General features: G+C 48.4%; 1 protein-coding gene and 1 long non-coding RNA gene across 2 annotated transcripts; both read right to left on the reverse strand.

The window, feature by feature from the left end:
* Window positions 1–993: 993 nt before the first annotated feature.
* Nfkbia (NFKB inhibitor alpha) lies at window positions 994–4,290 on the reverse strand. Its single transcript, XM_004867556.4, has 6 exons — window positions 3,875–4,290; window positions 3,300–3,408; window positions 2,782–2,992; window positions 2,533–2,621; window positions 2,150–2,410; window positions 994–1,565 (listed from the first exon to the last, which is right to left on the reverse strand). The coding sequence occupies exons 1-6, from the start codon at window positions 4,099–4,101 to the stop codon at window positions 1,518–1,520; spliced, it is 945 nt and encodes a 314-aa protein (XP_004867613.2). The 5' UTR covers window positions 4,102–4,290; the 3' UTR covers window positions 994–1,517.
* A 9,074-nt stretch (window positions 4,291–13,364) lies between these two features.
* Window positions 13,365–15,532, reverse strand: LOC110346249 (uncharacterized). The gene is made up of 2 exons (XR_002390180.2): window positions 15,145–15,532; window positions 13,365–13,594 (listed from the first exon to the last, which is right to left on the reverse strand). It is a non-coding gene; the product is annotated as an uncharacterized LOC110346249 (long non-coding RNA).
* Window positions 15,533–15,846: the final 314 nt, after the last annotated feature.

The raw sequence follows: 15,846 nt of genomic DNA on the forward strand, positions 1-15,846 counted from the left end.
CTACAGCCAGTAGCAAAATAGGTAGAGTCAGCGATGCAATGCACTTGAATTTTACTGCCTGGAAACAGTAAGTAAGCCTCCTGCCTCCTGCAAAGTTGTGTTGGACAGCCCATTCCACCTGGATTTGTTTTTCCACTGTGAAATGTGAGGTGCCATAGCTTTTATTTTTCTTTAGCACTACATGCCTGGCACTCTGCTGGATTTTTACATGGCATTGTCTTGTGCAGTGCTCATAATAGCCCAGTTTTTGAATGAGAAAACTCAGCCTCAGAGGGAGAGCATTTGCTGAGAGACGTCAGTGCTGTCCTATTTCTTTTTTTTTTTGTACCAGGGATCAAACTCGGGTCCTTGCACTTGTGAGGCAGGTGGCAGAACCACTGAGCTAAATCCCCGGCCCTGTCCTATTTCTGATTCCATGACCTTAGGAACTTCTACTATTACAAGTGAAATCTTTCCCACTGCTATAAAATATGAATTCTGAAACTGGGCATGGTGGTGCATGCCTATAATCCCAGCACTCAGGAGGCTGAGGCAGGAGGATCACAAGTTCAAGCCCAGCCTGGACAATTTAGGGAGACCTTGTTTCAAAATAAGAAATAGAAAGAAAGGGCTTGGGATTCAGCTGCGTGAAATTCCCAGGACCGCAAAAAACACAAAACCCCTCAGCATCCTCCTCTTGTCCAGTGTAATTTCCTAGAGTGGAAGTAGGGTCCTGAGATAGCCTAAATCAAGGGGAAACAGAAGGACAAACCCAAGCAGCCTGGTGCTGCCCCACACTGAGACTGGCACTCCCTATCATGCTTATACAGCCTCCCTCCCACACTCGGCCCAAGGCTGCTGTAAAGCTGCACTGCGAAGCTGTGTGCATGTGAGAAACTTCTCTGAAAACGCCCCATGCTGCCTCCCCCTGCCCCAGCCCCACCTCCACCTGAGCACCCTGAGACTTTCAGAATCGGGTACCCCTGACAGCCCCAAGACAGTGATCACCATAACTGTTTGTAAAAATCTGTTTAATAAATATACATCTCAGAAGTACCAAAATAATTACCAGCAAAATACACTATCTACACCATTTACAGGAGATCAGCACAAACCTTGACAGGTAGTGACTTTACCCCACACCACTGCGCACCTGGCTGTCTGTCACATGTCACGAGACACAACCAGGTTCAGCCACTAACTCCATGGTGATTCAATCAAAAGCACAATAAATAAATGTGGTTCTTTCATCAAATTCTGGATAACTTTCTCCCTAAGCTCCAACAAGTTGCAGTTAAAAGGGGGTTGGCTTTGAATTCCAATGATCTTCCTTGTTCCCCCAGGCCAAGTTCACAAAAATTTCAGAATGAGGGCAGATCTGCTGTGGTACTGTCTGGGGCCAGGGCCTGTGCTGTGTGGTGGTAAGAATACCCTTTGAAGTTTTCCTCTTTTTTCTTTTTCTTTTTTTTTTTTTTAGAAAAATAAAACTCTCTTTTTGTACAAATATACAAGTCCATGTTCTTCTTGACACTTTCCACTCATAATGTCAAGCGCTGACCTCCAAACACACAATCATCATACGGCAGCTAAAAACAAAAGAAAAAAAAGACACATTAAACCTGTAGAACTTTGCCAAGGATGACTGGAAGGCTGCTACTGGCAACAGCTCAAATATTCTTGGACTGCTTTTTCCATAACTAAAAGATAATGAACCTTACAGATGGGGGCAGTTTTCCTTTAATACTCCCCTACTTTTAAAAGGTTAAACTAGCCAGTCATGAATTATATGCCTGTAATAGAGGCTGATGCAGGAAAAAGATCACTGAGTTCAAGCCCAGCCTGTGCTTAGTTGGCCTAGACTACAGTGAGACCCTGCCTCAAAAAACCATTAAAAAGAAAAAAAAAGGCAGCATCAGCTAAATTATTGTTGGGGTGTAGCTCAGTGGGAAACACATGCCTACCAAGCATGAGGGCCTGGGCTCACTCCCCAGTCTCTCCAGAAATGTAAGCTATCAAAACCAGAAAGACACAATCCTGGGATACTGGTTATGTACACCGAAGTTTGAGGAAGTAAATTATGCTGAGACTCCTATGATCAATAGTTCTAGGGCCCTGGGAGAATGGCCCTGTCCTTATTTCTGGCAGTGCCGAAGATGTTAAAGGGACTCACCTCATCCTCTGTGAATTCTGACTCTGTGTCATAGCTCTCTTCATCCTCACTCTCTGGCAGCATCTGAAGGTTTTTGAGGGTCAGCTGGCCCAGCTGCTGCTGAATCCGGGTGCTTGGCCGGCCCCAGGTGAGCTGGTATGGGGAGTAGCCTTGGTAGGTGACTCTGTTGACATCAGCCCCACACTTCAACAAGAGTGACACGAGGTCAGGATTCTGAAGGTCCACTGCGAGGTGGAGGGCAGTCCGGCCATTGCAGGGCTCCTGAGGCGCAAAGAGATTTGAGATGCTTACGGCTGAGTTTGGAATTGCTGCTTGCAACAAGAGCGTGGCAGTGTTGCTGGGGAGGAGTCCTAACCCTCCATCTGGCGGCATGAAGCACTCACCTGAGCATTGACATCAGCACCCAAGGACACCAAGAGCTCCACGATGCCTAGGTAGTTGTGGATAGAGGCCAAGTGCAGACATGTGTGGCCTAGAAGAGAAAAGGCAAAAACATGTAAGTATTTGTTCAAGCCTCACATCTGACACAGAAGCTTTCTCCTATCCTTTTAAGGAACATGTGTGCTGAGTTTTAAGAACTCAGTACAGATTCTGCATGAACTTTATAAAATCTTTCTCATGTTGGAATGTACCATTGTAGTTGGTGGCCTGCAGGATGGAGTGGAGGCGCTGTGCGGTGCAGGTCTGTGTCAGCACTCCGACACTGGCCAGGCAGCCCTGCTCGCAGGCAAGGTGTAGGGGGGTGTTTCCTCGAAAGTCCCGGAGCTCAGGATCACAGCCAGCTTCCAGAAGTGCCTGAGTAATTTCAGGCTGCTTGGTGATCACAGCCAAGTGCAGTGGAGTCTGCAGGCGGAAGAGGAACAGAAAGAGGATAAGCCATGGAGCAAACCCACAATCCGATTTCCCCAACCCGGACATCTGCTTGTGGACACTGCTCCTCCCAGACAGGTACAGGGGGCCAGGCAATTTCCAGAGGCCCCGGGCGGGTCATAAAGACCTCAACAAAAGAGTGGAATGTTCTTCACTCCATAGGATGTTGGCTGATTTGTGTGCCAGAGAAACAGTGACTGATAATTTAGAAAGGATCCGGGGGCAACTATCCAGCTCCATTCCGCGTCAGACAGGGTACAAGGCCCGGTGAGTAGCGCACCTGCTGCAGGTTGTTCTGGAAGTTGAGGAAGGCCAGGTCTCCCTTCACCTGGCGGATCACTTCCATGGTCAAGGCCTTCTCTTCATGGATGATGGCCAAGTGCAGGAACCTGAGGGTGAAGAGGGAAACCCCCAGGGGTGGTGAGCACGCTGCGTGGGGCCCAGGCTGCAGGGATTGCGCAAGGCCGGGGTATCTGGAGGCCGAGGCCGCGGTGTTTTCCGCGCGGTTATTATGAGCTGAGTGTTCCTGGCAGGCGCCCAGGGACTTTCCGGGCCCCACCCCCAGCGCGACGGCGCCAGCCTGGTCCCCTCCCCTCCCCCCGGCCGGAACGCCCTGTACTTCCCCTCCCGGCCGCGCGGCGCCCGCCCGGGCCCAGAAACTCCCGCCCGCCTTATGCAACCCCGGCCTCGGCGGAGGGGGCCAGGGGGAGGGGGTGTGGCGCCCCGGGCTGCACAGGGGTCCGCGACCCCCGCCCGGTCCGCGACCCGCGCAGCCCTGCACACCCCTGCACGCCCCCGCGGCCCTGCAGGTCCCGGCCCGGCCCCGCGCCCCGCCGCCCGGCCCGCGGCACTTACGAGTCTCCGTCCTCCGTCAGCTGCTGCTTCCAGGGCTCGGCGCCGCGCGGCGCCTCCTGCGGCTCCAGGCGGATCTCCCGCAGCTCCTTCACCATCTGCTCGTACTCCTCGTCCTTCATGGAGTCGAGGCCGCTGTCGTGGCGGTCGTCCAGCAGGCGCTCCTTCTTGAGCCCGTCGCGAGGCCCCTCCATGGCCCACTCCGGGACGCGCTCGGCCGGCTGGAACATGGCGCGGTGCCGGGTGCGCTCGGCCGCAGGCTGCGCGCTGTGGTCCTCGCTGAGTGTGGCGCCGGCCTCGCTCTGTGCGCCGCCGGCTTCCTCGCGGTGGTGTCGCTGGCGGGCAGGACGGCGAGCTCGGGCTGTTGTGGGCTCGGCAGCGCCGCCGCGGCGCCCTATAAACTCTGGCAGGGGATTTCTCCGGGGCGGGGTCAGGCGCGGGGAATTTCCAAGCCAGTCAGACCAGAAAAGAGAACTGACTTCGTCCTCTGCTAAGCACCTAAACCCTGAGCCGGGGTTCATCAGAGAAACTCCCTGCGATGAGCCACTGGGGTCATTGTCCGGGAACTTTTTTGATGAGCTCTGAGTGGTGGAAAGTCCTCTCGATGAGCCCCCCCCCCCCCCCCCAGGTACTTCCCTGCAGCCTGCACTCAGTAATCCTGACTCCCTGCAAGAAACCTTCTTTCCCTGGGGTTTCCCACGATCGATTTGATTTGGGGTCGTCAACTGCTGAGATCCAAAGGACGCAGACGGTGGTTCCTGTTTGGGGTTTGCCAACTTGCCGGTCCTTTCCGTTTTTCTGATATTTTGAAAACTCAAGAGTGGAAGTGATGGCTAGGTGTAGGAATTTGCTTCCACCAAATTTCTTTGTGCAGGGAAGGACATGGGTGGTTTAGAAGGTCGCAAGCCGTCTGTGTTTCTGCCAATAGCAGCTCTTTGCATTGCAGAGACATTTGGCTGCCGCCCTCCCACACATCATAAGAAACTGCGAAAGCTCTGGCATTAAAAACCTAAATGCTTGGCGAACCCTCAAATCATTTTTTAGGGATTAATGATCCTGTGGACTGGAGGAGGGGAAAACTCGGGCTCTGTATGAGGAAAGTACTAAATAGGGACCATGATTTCTTTTTTTCCAAGTAAAGCAAGGTGTTGATCTTTGTAGTTAGTAGAGGTTCAGGATGCCTTGCAATATTGAAATAACTACTGAGCTCATGCTCTCTGATTTACAACGAGCTGCTGCAGAGAAAGGAGCCCGAGCTTACTTGTGGGTGCCCAGCTGAACAACTGGGTTAGTGCCTTGCCTGAGATTGGCCCTTAAGGATAGCTGCAAAGTACCTGTTAGCCATCCTTCAGGAGGCTCAGCCAACCCTAACATTGCCCCCACCTACCACTGCTGGCCCTTAGCCCCCCATCCCCAGGCTAGCAATTCGAGCTATCCTCTCCTTGAGGGGAGCCACTCTGAGAGAAAGGGGTTTGGCCTGACCATCTACCCTCTGGTTTCCCCTGCAGAATTAGAACACATGCTCCTCCCACCCCATCTCCTAGCCTGCAAGCCAAGGGTTGAATGCTCCAACTACTTCTAGAACTGGTCCAGGCAAAATAAAACACCTTGGCCCAAGTTCTTCAAAATTGACAGCAGGAGGTCTCTGGTAGTTGTGCAGGGATTTCTGGTGATTATTGCAATCATCTTTTCCTAACTGGCCAGACACTAACCAGCCCTTCTTCATATCTCCATCCCCTCCCCAAGTATTTGAATGTAGAAAAAAATGAATCTATAAGGTGGATACAAAAATATGAGGAGAGGATGTGAAGACTTCCCGGGGATTGACTCCACTGTCTGCAGGATTCTCAGGCAAATGTAGTTATTGAGGTAAGGGGCAACAGTGACTATCAGTAGATCTCAAATTCCAGGTTCTGCCGCTAGTTAATTGCATGTATGGCAGAGGTCAGTTACCTTTTTTTGTGGTATACTTGCTTTTTTATTAATAAGGGATTTAATGTTATTTAAGTTCTTTGGTGGCTTAAAAAGTTGTATTAGAACTTGTGCACAAATGCGTGTCTAACCCTCCTTTGGAAGGGTGACTGTGGCTTTTGGAAAGATCACAGTATAATTTTTTTTAGTACCAGGAATCGAACTCAGGGCCTCGAACTTGCCACACACTATAAATTTTTGAAAGAACTGCAACATTTTATGCATCATATTCTTAGTTTTCAGAACTAATCCTGTGAGATAAGTATTGTTCCCACTTTCCTAAAAAGAAACCGAGATCCATAAAACATTACCCAGGCACCCTATAGCAGTTTTTCTTATTCTTATCCTGATACAGTAATCATTTGGCCAATGAAGTTGTAGTATTAACATTTGAAAATATATTGTGAAAATGAAACTGAATACACCATAATTTGGAATATACTCAAAAGTATCTTCTATTCCAACTGTTAGGTAAAATAGAGAGTGAGTGTTCCCCTACGTGGGGCTATTTGCTTTTTTAAAAAATGCACAGCAATGTCGAACTCTAAAAGCTCCACTTATAAGGGGCACGTAAGAAGATTTGGGGCTGCAGTTATAAAAACTCAGGAATAGTTTTCTCTCCAGCTCCTCTGATGGTTTTGTACTTGGGACTGGACAGCCGGTAGGACCTGGTGGTCCGTGTTCCCGATTTAGTGCGACACCTAGTGGTAAGAGGCAGCCCCAGCTTTCCTTGATTAGTCACATGGCCTTTTGAAATATCTAGTGGTGCCTCCAGCCTAGCAGAGGTGGGAATTCCCAAGGAGCAACCTATTGTTTTCCTGCAAGCCTAGGAGATGGTTTTGAATAATGCGATCCAACAGGTTTTTCTCTCCACATTGTCTAAGTCAACGAACATTACAAGTTAGGTGAAAGGAATGTACTTGGACATCGAAACCACGAGCAGATTGGCTTTTTTGGGGGTGGTATACAAAAAAGAAGATGACAACACAAGGGCCTGGTTTTTGGTTTATTGTGGACCCTTTGGTACTTGGAGTTCCTCAGCATTGAACCAGGGGCTTCATGCATGTTAGGCTGACTCGACCCCCTGAGCTACACACCTAGCCCTTTGTTTTTTTGTTTGTTTTTAGTGCAGGAAGTAAACGAGTGATAAGTTTCACCTCAAAGCTGGTTTGTATATTAACTCAGGACATGGCCATAGAGAATGACAGAGTGGCCAAGTGACCCTCCCAGGGGCAGCCTCATGGGAAAAGGAGCATTGTTGGGGCCCCATGGGGCTGCAGGTACCCCGTGACCTCTTTCTGGCTGGGAAATGCACAGTCTGGACTAAACCTGCTGTCTGAGGTGCCTGGTGGTAAGCAGCATGGAGATTTTCTGTAAGTTCAGCCAGGTGGTCCAGTAACCTCTGCTTTTCCTAACATTAGGGGCAGGGTGGCCTGTGCCATTTAGCCTGGCCAGTGAAACCTAAATTGGATCCTGCAGAGTGAACTCAGGCTACCCACCACTCAGTACTGCCGAGCTTCGAGAGAGGAGCCATGACCGCTCTCGAAGGGCAGGCAGGGCAGGCACACTCCTGATGAGTGGCCCATGCTGGCGCTCTTCCTGTATATCCTGCTTGCAACCTCAGACTCAGTCTTCTTTCCCCTGTGAGGGTCAGCAACTTTCTATACCCACAGAGCCGGAGCCCTGTGCTGTGGATCTTCATTCACAGTGAAGTGAAAATGTCAAGGTGAGCTTCTTTGGCTATACACTCTTTGGTTCAGTGGGGATTAAAGCCTCAAACTCAAATACGTCTGCCCAGGAACCAGACAGATCTCTAGGAAGAGTGAAGTCCGCTTGAGCCCAAAGGGAGCAACCAGATCTCCAGCAGCACAGGCCCCGGTGTGCTTCCCTCCCTGGCCATGCAGCACTGAGTGCAGCAACAACTTTCGTGTTTTGTATTTGTTTTTCTTTTCTTGGGTGCTGGGGCCTCGAACAAGCTAGGCAAGTGCTCTCTCTGCCCCTGAACTACACCCCCAGGCCTCGTCCATTGTTAAAGAGAAGAAAACAAACCCATACAGGAGGACTCACAGTGGAGAAAAGCCCCCGATGTGAGGAATGTGTTAGGGCCATTACTTCTTCCACTTCTGTTGGTTGACATGAAAAAACTCATTCTGGAGAAAAACCTAGGAAAATGTGGAATGTGGAAATATGTTTTATTTCTTTCACATCCATTCAAAGTCCCACAATAATGTACACTACTGGTAGACCTTATAAATATAAGAATGGACACTGAGCAGAAGCCCTATTTATTTGGATGAAAAAGGAAAAATCATGTGAGAACTCCTTTTGGAAAGAAATCTTAAAAATGTAAATAATATTCAAATCTGGATGCAAATTGTTACGTAATGCTCAAAATCTCACAACATGAGTGAAATGTTACACCATCTGTGAGTATGTTGTTTATCAGTAGCACATAACTGAAGAAAATTTCTTGGCAAATAAAAAAAGGTAAAGAAAAGAGATTTCAATGTGAAAGTTTTCAAATTTTGACGCATCATGAAAATCAAACAATGCATTTCTGCATCTTTTGGCTAAAGAGAGAGAGCCCACAGGCCTTGAGTTTACAGCCTCGTTTCCCAGCCCAGGTGTAATGTTTTAATGGTAATTTCTGCTCCTGTGGAACAGGAGAAGGGTGGCATCAGCAGAGTTGGAACTGACTCTGAGGCCTGAAGAGAGTTGTCCATCACCCAAAGCAATGTTCAAACACTACACCACAAAATAAATGCAAGTCCAAAAAACTTCTGACTTTTTTGTGTGTGTGTTTGCAGTACTGGGAGTGGATCCTAGGGCCTTCACAGAGAGCTAATCCCCAGCCTGTTTTTTATATTTTTATGTTGTGACAGGGTCTTGCTAAATTGTTAAATTGTCCAGGCTGGCCTTGAACTTGCAATCCTCCTGCATTCAGATGCCCAGAACTCTGGGATTACAGGAGTGCACTGCCATACTCGGCAAAGTTCTGACTTTTTCACAAGCACCCAGTATGTACACATTTTTAATTTTTTAGTCCTCTTAGCCAGTAAGCATCCTGTGCAGGGCTCTTACAGTGCTGCGCCCCAGCCACATGCACAAGGAAGGAGGAGGCCTGCACATGTGGCCCTTGGCCGGGATCCCGGGCTCTCCCTTTTCATGGCTTGTTGGCAGCAACCAAATAATATTTGTAGGTGTGTGGGGCTGCTCAGGCTCTGTGGGTTCTGGGAGGAGTAGCTGGATCAGGAAGGCAATGTCTGAAGAGCACGTCGTTCCCCTGGATGCCATTGTCCTGTGTAAATTCGCTGGCATTTAGTCAGGGTGGGAGGAGATTTAGAAACAAGACAGATCCACCCTAGAGCTGATGCTTGGCAGGATATGAGACACCAGCAGCTAGGCCCGTCCTTGGCCACCATAATTAGGTGAGGGGCTCACGATCCTGTTGACATCAGGGCAAAACCAAACTCACCACCAGACTCACACTGCCAAACTGTGTGAAGTGGGAACATTTTCTCCTTAAGGTCTAAGGTCTTAGGAATAGTTTAGGACAAAGGTAAACAGTGGGAGTTGCTAAAAGATTTGTTCTAAGGCCGTTACTGGGGAAGGATACCTGCAATGCTGTTGATTCCCAAAGTAATTCTTAGTTGAGTTTTACACACTACAGGCAAATGTGAGACAGAGTAAGAGGAGCAAACAGAAGCCATGGAGAAAGGGGTGGATTGGCCCAGAATGTTTGTTCTTTCTAGCAGGTCCTGGCTGTCACAGTCCAGTCCCATGACTGTCACATATTCCCCTTGAATAAGTCACTTAGCTTACCTCAGGAATGCTCATTATTTCCTGTATCCTGGCAATACAGGATTTTTTTTTTTTTTTTTTGTATAGGGGATCACACCTAGGGCCTTATGCATGCTAGGTAAATGTCCTACCACTGAGCTGTATCCCCGGACCACTAGAAGTGTTCCCTAAATCATTCCTAAAGATTTTTTTTAAAAAAAAACCCAAGAACACAGATACTTTTAGAAAGTGAGGTAGATTAATGCATCACCAAGTCTTTCAATGCTAATATTTGAACATTGGGCCCTTGGGAGAGTGGGAGAAATCTGGAAGAGGGGTATTCCTGCACACATTGACAGAGACTCAGGGGGTCAGGGGAATCGGGCTGGGGTAGACAGCACAGGGTGGGTGTTGTTAAATAAATGTTATGAAGATGATGATGAAGAGAGACCAGACATGGTGGCACATGCCTGTGATCTTAGGATGTGAGAGGCTGAAGTAGGAGGATCACCACAAATTTGAGGCCATCTGGGCTACATAGTAAGTTCAAGGACAGCATGGACTACTCCCTACACTCTGTCTCAAAAAGCCAAAAAATAGGGCTGGGGATTTAGCTCAGTGGTTCTGCCTGGTTCTGCCACCTGCCTCGCAAGTGCAAGGTCCCAAGTTCGATCCCAGTACCAAAAAATAAATAAAATAAAAAACCAAAAAATAAAAAATAGCAGGGAAGTGAACGTAGAACCCAGTCACCATGTTGACTCTGTCACCACCTCCAAGATGCCAGGACATCGGAAAACACCAAGCAGGATTTCAGGGCAGGGAAGGTAGGGACACAGGAGAAGTAGAAGGGGCTGCCCATGGGTTTAAGGGTGTAGAGAAACCACAACGGAATAAATCCACACGAAAAGGTAAGCAGTGTGGAGGGTACTGTCTGCAGCGACATCTCCTGGCCATTTATGGAAGAGCTTTTCTCCGAGGAATCACTATTTTTATTATTATTTTTTGACAGGGTCTCTAGGTAAAAGTTCAGGCAGGTCTCAAGCCCAGTATCCTCCTGCCTCAAGCCCAGGATCCTCCTGCCTCAGCCTCTGGGATTAGTGCTGGCATGCACCATCACGTCCAGCATATCATCTCCTGGAGGTGTGGAAAGCTAGGTGAGGACGTACACTGAGGCTAGATATTTGGTCGTGCACCATTTACCACAGTGCCAAGGAAAGACCCTCTGCCTGTGAGCTGGCCTCTCCAGCAGCCCCTTGGCCAGTCAGCTCTGTTCACTGTGGTTCTGAAATGGCACCCAGACCTCTTCCCATTCCTCTGGCCCCTGAGGAGTGAAGGCCCTGTTGTACCGTGGTAGCTGCTTCTTTTTTTTTTTTTTTTGGTACTGGGGATCGAACTCAGGTCCTTTGTTGAAACCACTGAGCTAAATCCCCGGCCCCCATGGTAGCTTCTTGATTTGTTGCTTATATATTTATTGAACAGAATTTGATATAATTATCAAATATTGACATCTTCAGACCTATTCTTTAGGTAAGTATCACTTCCCGCCCCCACACACTGCGGATTGAACCCAGGGCCTTCACACTGAGCTATACCTCCAGTCCTTTTTAAATTTCTATTTTGAGACATGGTCTCACTATGTTTCACAGGCTAGGCTTGAATTTAAGATCCTCCTGCTTCAGTCATGAGTCACCACACCTGGCCGCCCTCTTATTTTAAATGAAATTGAGGCTAGGGCTGGGGATTTAGCTCAGTGGTTTTGTCGCGTGCTGCGCAAGCGCAAGGACCCGAGTTCGATCTCCGGGACCAAAAAAAAAAAAAAAAAAAAAAAGGAAATTGAGGCTCATAAAGCTGAAGGAGATGGGTATGGTGGCACACACCTGTAATTCCAGAAGGCTGAGGCAGGAGGATTGCCATGAGTTGGAGGCTAGCTGGGGTTACATAGTTCAAAGCTGGCTTGAAATGCATAGTGAGATGCTGTCTCAATCAACCAAACCAAAAGCAAAAACAGCTGAAGGAATTCACCCACTAGGCAGTCTTGGACCAACCATGTAAATCCATCCTTCCCCTGCTCCCCACCAAACCCTACAATGTTGTTTGTTGTTTGTTGCCTTTTTTTTTTTTTTTTTAGTTTTCAAAGGTATTGGCTTACATTATACTTATATTTTCCATAGTTTAAATTTTTAATTAGTTTTTAAGTTGAAAAGTAACATGTATGTGGTTAAAAAAATCAAGATGTCTAAAAGGGTTATAATTATACAATTCACTTTCTTGGGTCTGGGATGGTGTAGCTCAGGGGTAGAGCACATATTTAGCAAAACCCGAGGCCCTAGGTTTGATCTCCACTGCCACACACAAAAAATTCTTTTTACTGCTGGTTTTTTTTTTTTGGTTCCAGGAATCGAACTTAGGTCCTTGAGCTTTTGGGGCAGGCGGTGGCACCACGGAGCTAAATCCCCGCCCCTTTTTACTGCTGTTTTAAATACATATTTCCATCAAGAGATGGAAGGAGGGCTGGGGATTTAGCTCCATGGTGCCGCTGCCTGCCTTGCAAGCACAGGGTCAAAGTTTGATCCCTGGTACCGGAAAAAAAAAAAAAAAGAGAGATGGAAGGAGGGGGAAGGGACAAGGCAAGGGGAAGCTGAAGGAATTAATATGTGTTATGTACATGCGCCAACTCCCGCATGGTGAATGTAATCATTATGTACTGCAAACATGTACTAATAAAAATTAAAATTTGAGGAAGAAAATAATGCATGTTTCCTCTTACGATTTTGTGTAATAGAATTGAGGCAGGAGATTAGGGCATGGCAAAGTGGCTGGGCAAGCAGGCATGACCTATCAGTCACAGGGACTCAGTGCCTGCACAGCACAGCTTCCAGGCCCTGCACCTGGCACCAATCAGAGAATGCTGCCTTCAGTCCTTCGGAACAGATCAAACAGGCTTTTGATAGGGCGGCCTAGGCCTGCCATCCGAATGGTTGGCATAAAGACGGCGGCCCCTGGCCTCATGGCCGCTGCCTCCTCTCTTTCTCAGTGGTCCAGTTTTCACTCTGCATATTTCTTTTCCTACTTTAATTGGCCTGCACTCACTCTGCAGAGCACTTCTATCTTTTCTTACCTTTAATACATTTAATGAATATAAAACCCCACTACTTGGTTTCCTATCCAATTCTTTGTTCAGAACAAGAGGGCTGGGGATTTAGCTCAGTGGCACTGTGCCTGCCTCGCAAGCCCAAGGTCCTAAGTTCAATTCCCGGTACTGCCAAAAAAAAAAAAAAAAAAAGAACAAGAGCCTAGAAAGGACCCCTAGGAAGGGCACGGGACCCCAGCACCCCACTAACAGAATCTCCAGTGACCTACCAAGGCCTGCAGGAGAAGTGTGAATTCCTCAGCCAGCATTTACAGTCCTCCAGACTCGGACCCCACCTAGCTTAGCCACTGATGGTCACCCTTGGTCCCCAGCACTCTATCTCAGCTGCTCTGGCCTCACGTAGGACTCTGCCCTATCCCTCCCTCCCTCCTTCCCTCCCTGTCCAAGGGCCACTGTCTTTCAGCTTCCTTCCCAGGCCCAACTTTTTTGAACCCCCTTCGCTGTCTGCCTCTCCCCAGTGTTCTGTCCATTTCTGGTTCCTTCTTTCAGCTTGTCTTGCACGTTGGCCCATATATTACCTTCCTACTGCTTAGTCATTGCTGACCCCTTGATTAGACACTTCCGGGTGTAAGATGGATGGGCTCTGCAAGGTGAGAGGAAAACATTCATTTCTTCTGCATCTCCCTTACCAGGCCCTCATCTGTGGTCTGAGAATCCTTTTCCTCCATAGCTGTCATAATCATTCTTTCATTCTCCTTTCTGTTAATAGTTCACTCTTCATTCAGTCAACTTTCCTTCTCTGTCGGGAAATTATCTCCAGAGGTCACTCGATCAAGGTTCTTCCTTCAAATGAGTAAATGATCATGGATCATCGTTGACATCTGACAAAGGAAGCAGACCCCCAGGGTGGAAACCATTAGGAGAATGGGCATCAAACTGAGTCACCACAGAACCCAGCCTGTTGTCCCAGGGGAATGAGGATGGGAGCAGTAGGAGGAGAAGTGAAGAGATTAGGAGAGACCTAGGTAGTAGCTCCTTCTCCTCTGCCCTCTTCTGCTGCCTGAGAGTCACCCTTGAGGCAGGACCCCGGCCAGGAGGATGAGTCCTCTCCTCAGCCCTTCAGTTAAGGAGACAGGTGAGGGGCCAGGAACTTACTCAGTCCAGCTCCCCCAGCAAGAGATGAATAGCAAGTTGGGGCAGAAGCTCTACATTAGAGAATGTCCTGTGTTAGCAATGCTTTGACCACAGAACAGTGGGAAGGAGGCTGAATGGGAATCTGGCTGGTTGGCTGACAGGTCCCCCGGCAGGGTGATGCCTCGTTACACCTCCCATCAATGGACTTGGTGGCCCAGGGCTCATGTGACTGGCTGACCCTCAGGATGTGGCTGGAAGACCTGCAGCAGCCCTTCCATGGTGCTTTTGATGGCTTTCAGAAGCTGGGGTATTTCCGACATGAAATATCATACCTCAAAAGCTTGACCTAGTTTAACAAAGTGTACATAAACTCTCAGAATTCAAAGTGAGAAGCCCACGGCTATACGGAGAATGATGTATGGTTTGTAGTTTCAGATCAGGCAACATCTAGAACAATTTATTTCCCTGATGAGTTTCCCTCGCAGAGGAAATCCTAGGGAGAAGGTTAGATTGTCCAGTGTAGGCTCCCTATCATGGACTCTGATCACGAGAATTTACCCAAATACTATTACATACAACCATTCACTAAATTTTTGAATAAAAGTACTACAGGAGGTTACAGATGTGTCTGATGTCAGGGCGTCATCACAACTTTCCACTGTTAAAGGCCATTACCCTCTCACTTCAAGTCTTTTTGCTCTCGGTTTGGGTGTAGCAATTCGTCAGGTCAGCCCTGGGTGATTCATAGGAGCAACAGCAAGAGTGAAAAGTAAAGCTACTACAGAGGGCTGCTGCCTGGGAGGTGTTGAAACTGAGGCTAAAAATAGGTGGGGGGTTCCTGGGCCAGCCTCCTTCATGGCCTCAGGCATCAAAAAGGAGCATTCAGGAGGGAAATCTGCTTTTGAGCCTTGCCCACAAGAGAGAGCAAAAGCCCCCACCTCTGTTGCCCCTGCCCCACGGGAAAAGCTCAAGGTGACAATGAATTTGGTGGTTTCAAAATGTCACAGACAGCCTCTCACCCCTTCCTCCCCCGGACTTCTGATCAGAGGCTTTCCCTCTGGTACATTCACTTTCTTAGTTCCTGCTTTCTTAGTTAGCTGTGTTTTGTCAAAGGATTAAGATAAAGGAAATGCATGGGGGAAGGGTGTGAGGCCCCGGGTTCAATCCTCAGTATCACACATACACCCCCCCCCATCAAAGATAGAAGAAATGTAAAATATTGACAAAACAAGGATAATATGGGGGAAAAGTACTCAGAGGGAAAAAGCACTGTGGGGCCAGATATGGTGCTGCATACCTGTAATCTTGGCAGTTGTGAGGCTGAGGCAGGAGGATCATGAGTTCAAAGCCAGCCTGGGCTACATAATGGACTCAGAGCTGGCATGGATGACATAGTGAGCCCTTTCTCAACTCCTCACCGGCAAACAAAAAAAACCAAACAGCACTGTAGGTAAAGAAAAAGCAAACATCAGTTTGTCAAACATTTATTAAGCACTTACTTTGTGCTAAGGTGTAGAGGTACAATGAAAATAAAATATACTTCCTGCTCTCAAGGTGCTTCTAGACTGGTGGAGAGGTAGTTAGTGATTCTAGTAACCGGTGGTAAGCAATATGGCTGCCGTAAGGACATGATGCTTGGGGAGCATGGAATGGGGAAGCTAAGTCACACAGAGTGGATTGGTTAAGGGGTCTTTGAAAGGGAAGGCAGTATAGCCTGCCTGAGAGCAGAGGTGTGGGGCAGACGTGGCAGAGGAAGGACTGAGTCTGGTGTGAGGACAAGCAGTGCCTCAGGGCTAGGTGTGTGGAAGAAGGTGAGGCAGGAAAGATAGGGGCACGGCCATGGGACCCAGCGGAGAAGCTGAGATGACATCCTGAGAGCAATGGAAGGACACTGAGGTGTTTTTTGTTTGTTTGTTTGTTTGGTACTGGGGATTGAACTTGGGACCTTTCGCTTGTGAGGCAGGCGGCCGCACCACTGAGCTAAAGCCCCGGCCCCCAC

The sequence above is a fragment of the Heterocephalus glaber genome, unplaced genomic scaffold (genome assembly GCF_053883595.1).
Source record: "Heterocephalus glaber isolate CG9 unplaced genomic scaffold, H.glaber_assembly_v1.0 deba00001662, whole genome shotgun sequence".
Classification (NCBI taxonomy): domain Eukaryota; kingdom Metazoa; phylum Chordata; class Mammalia; order Rodentia; family Bathyergidae; genus Heterocephalus; species Heterocephalus glaber.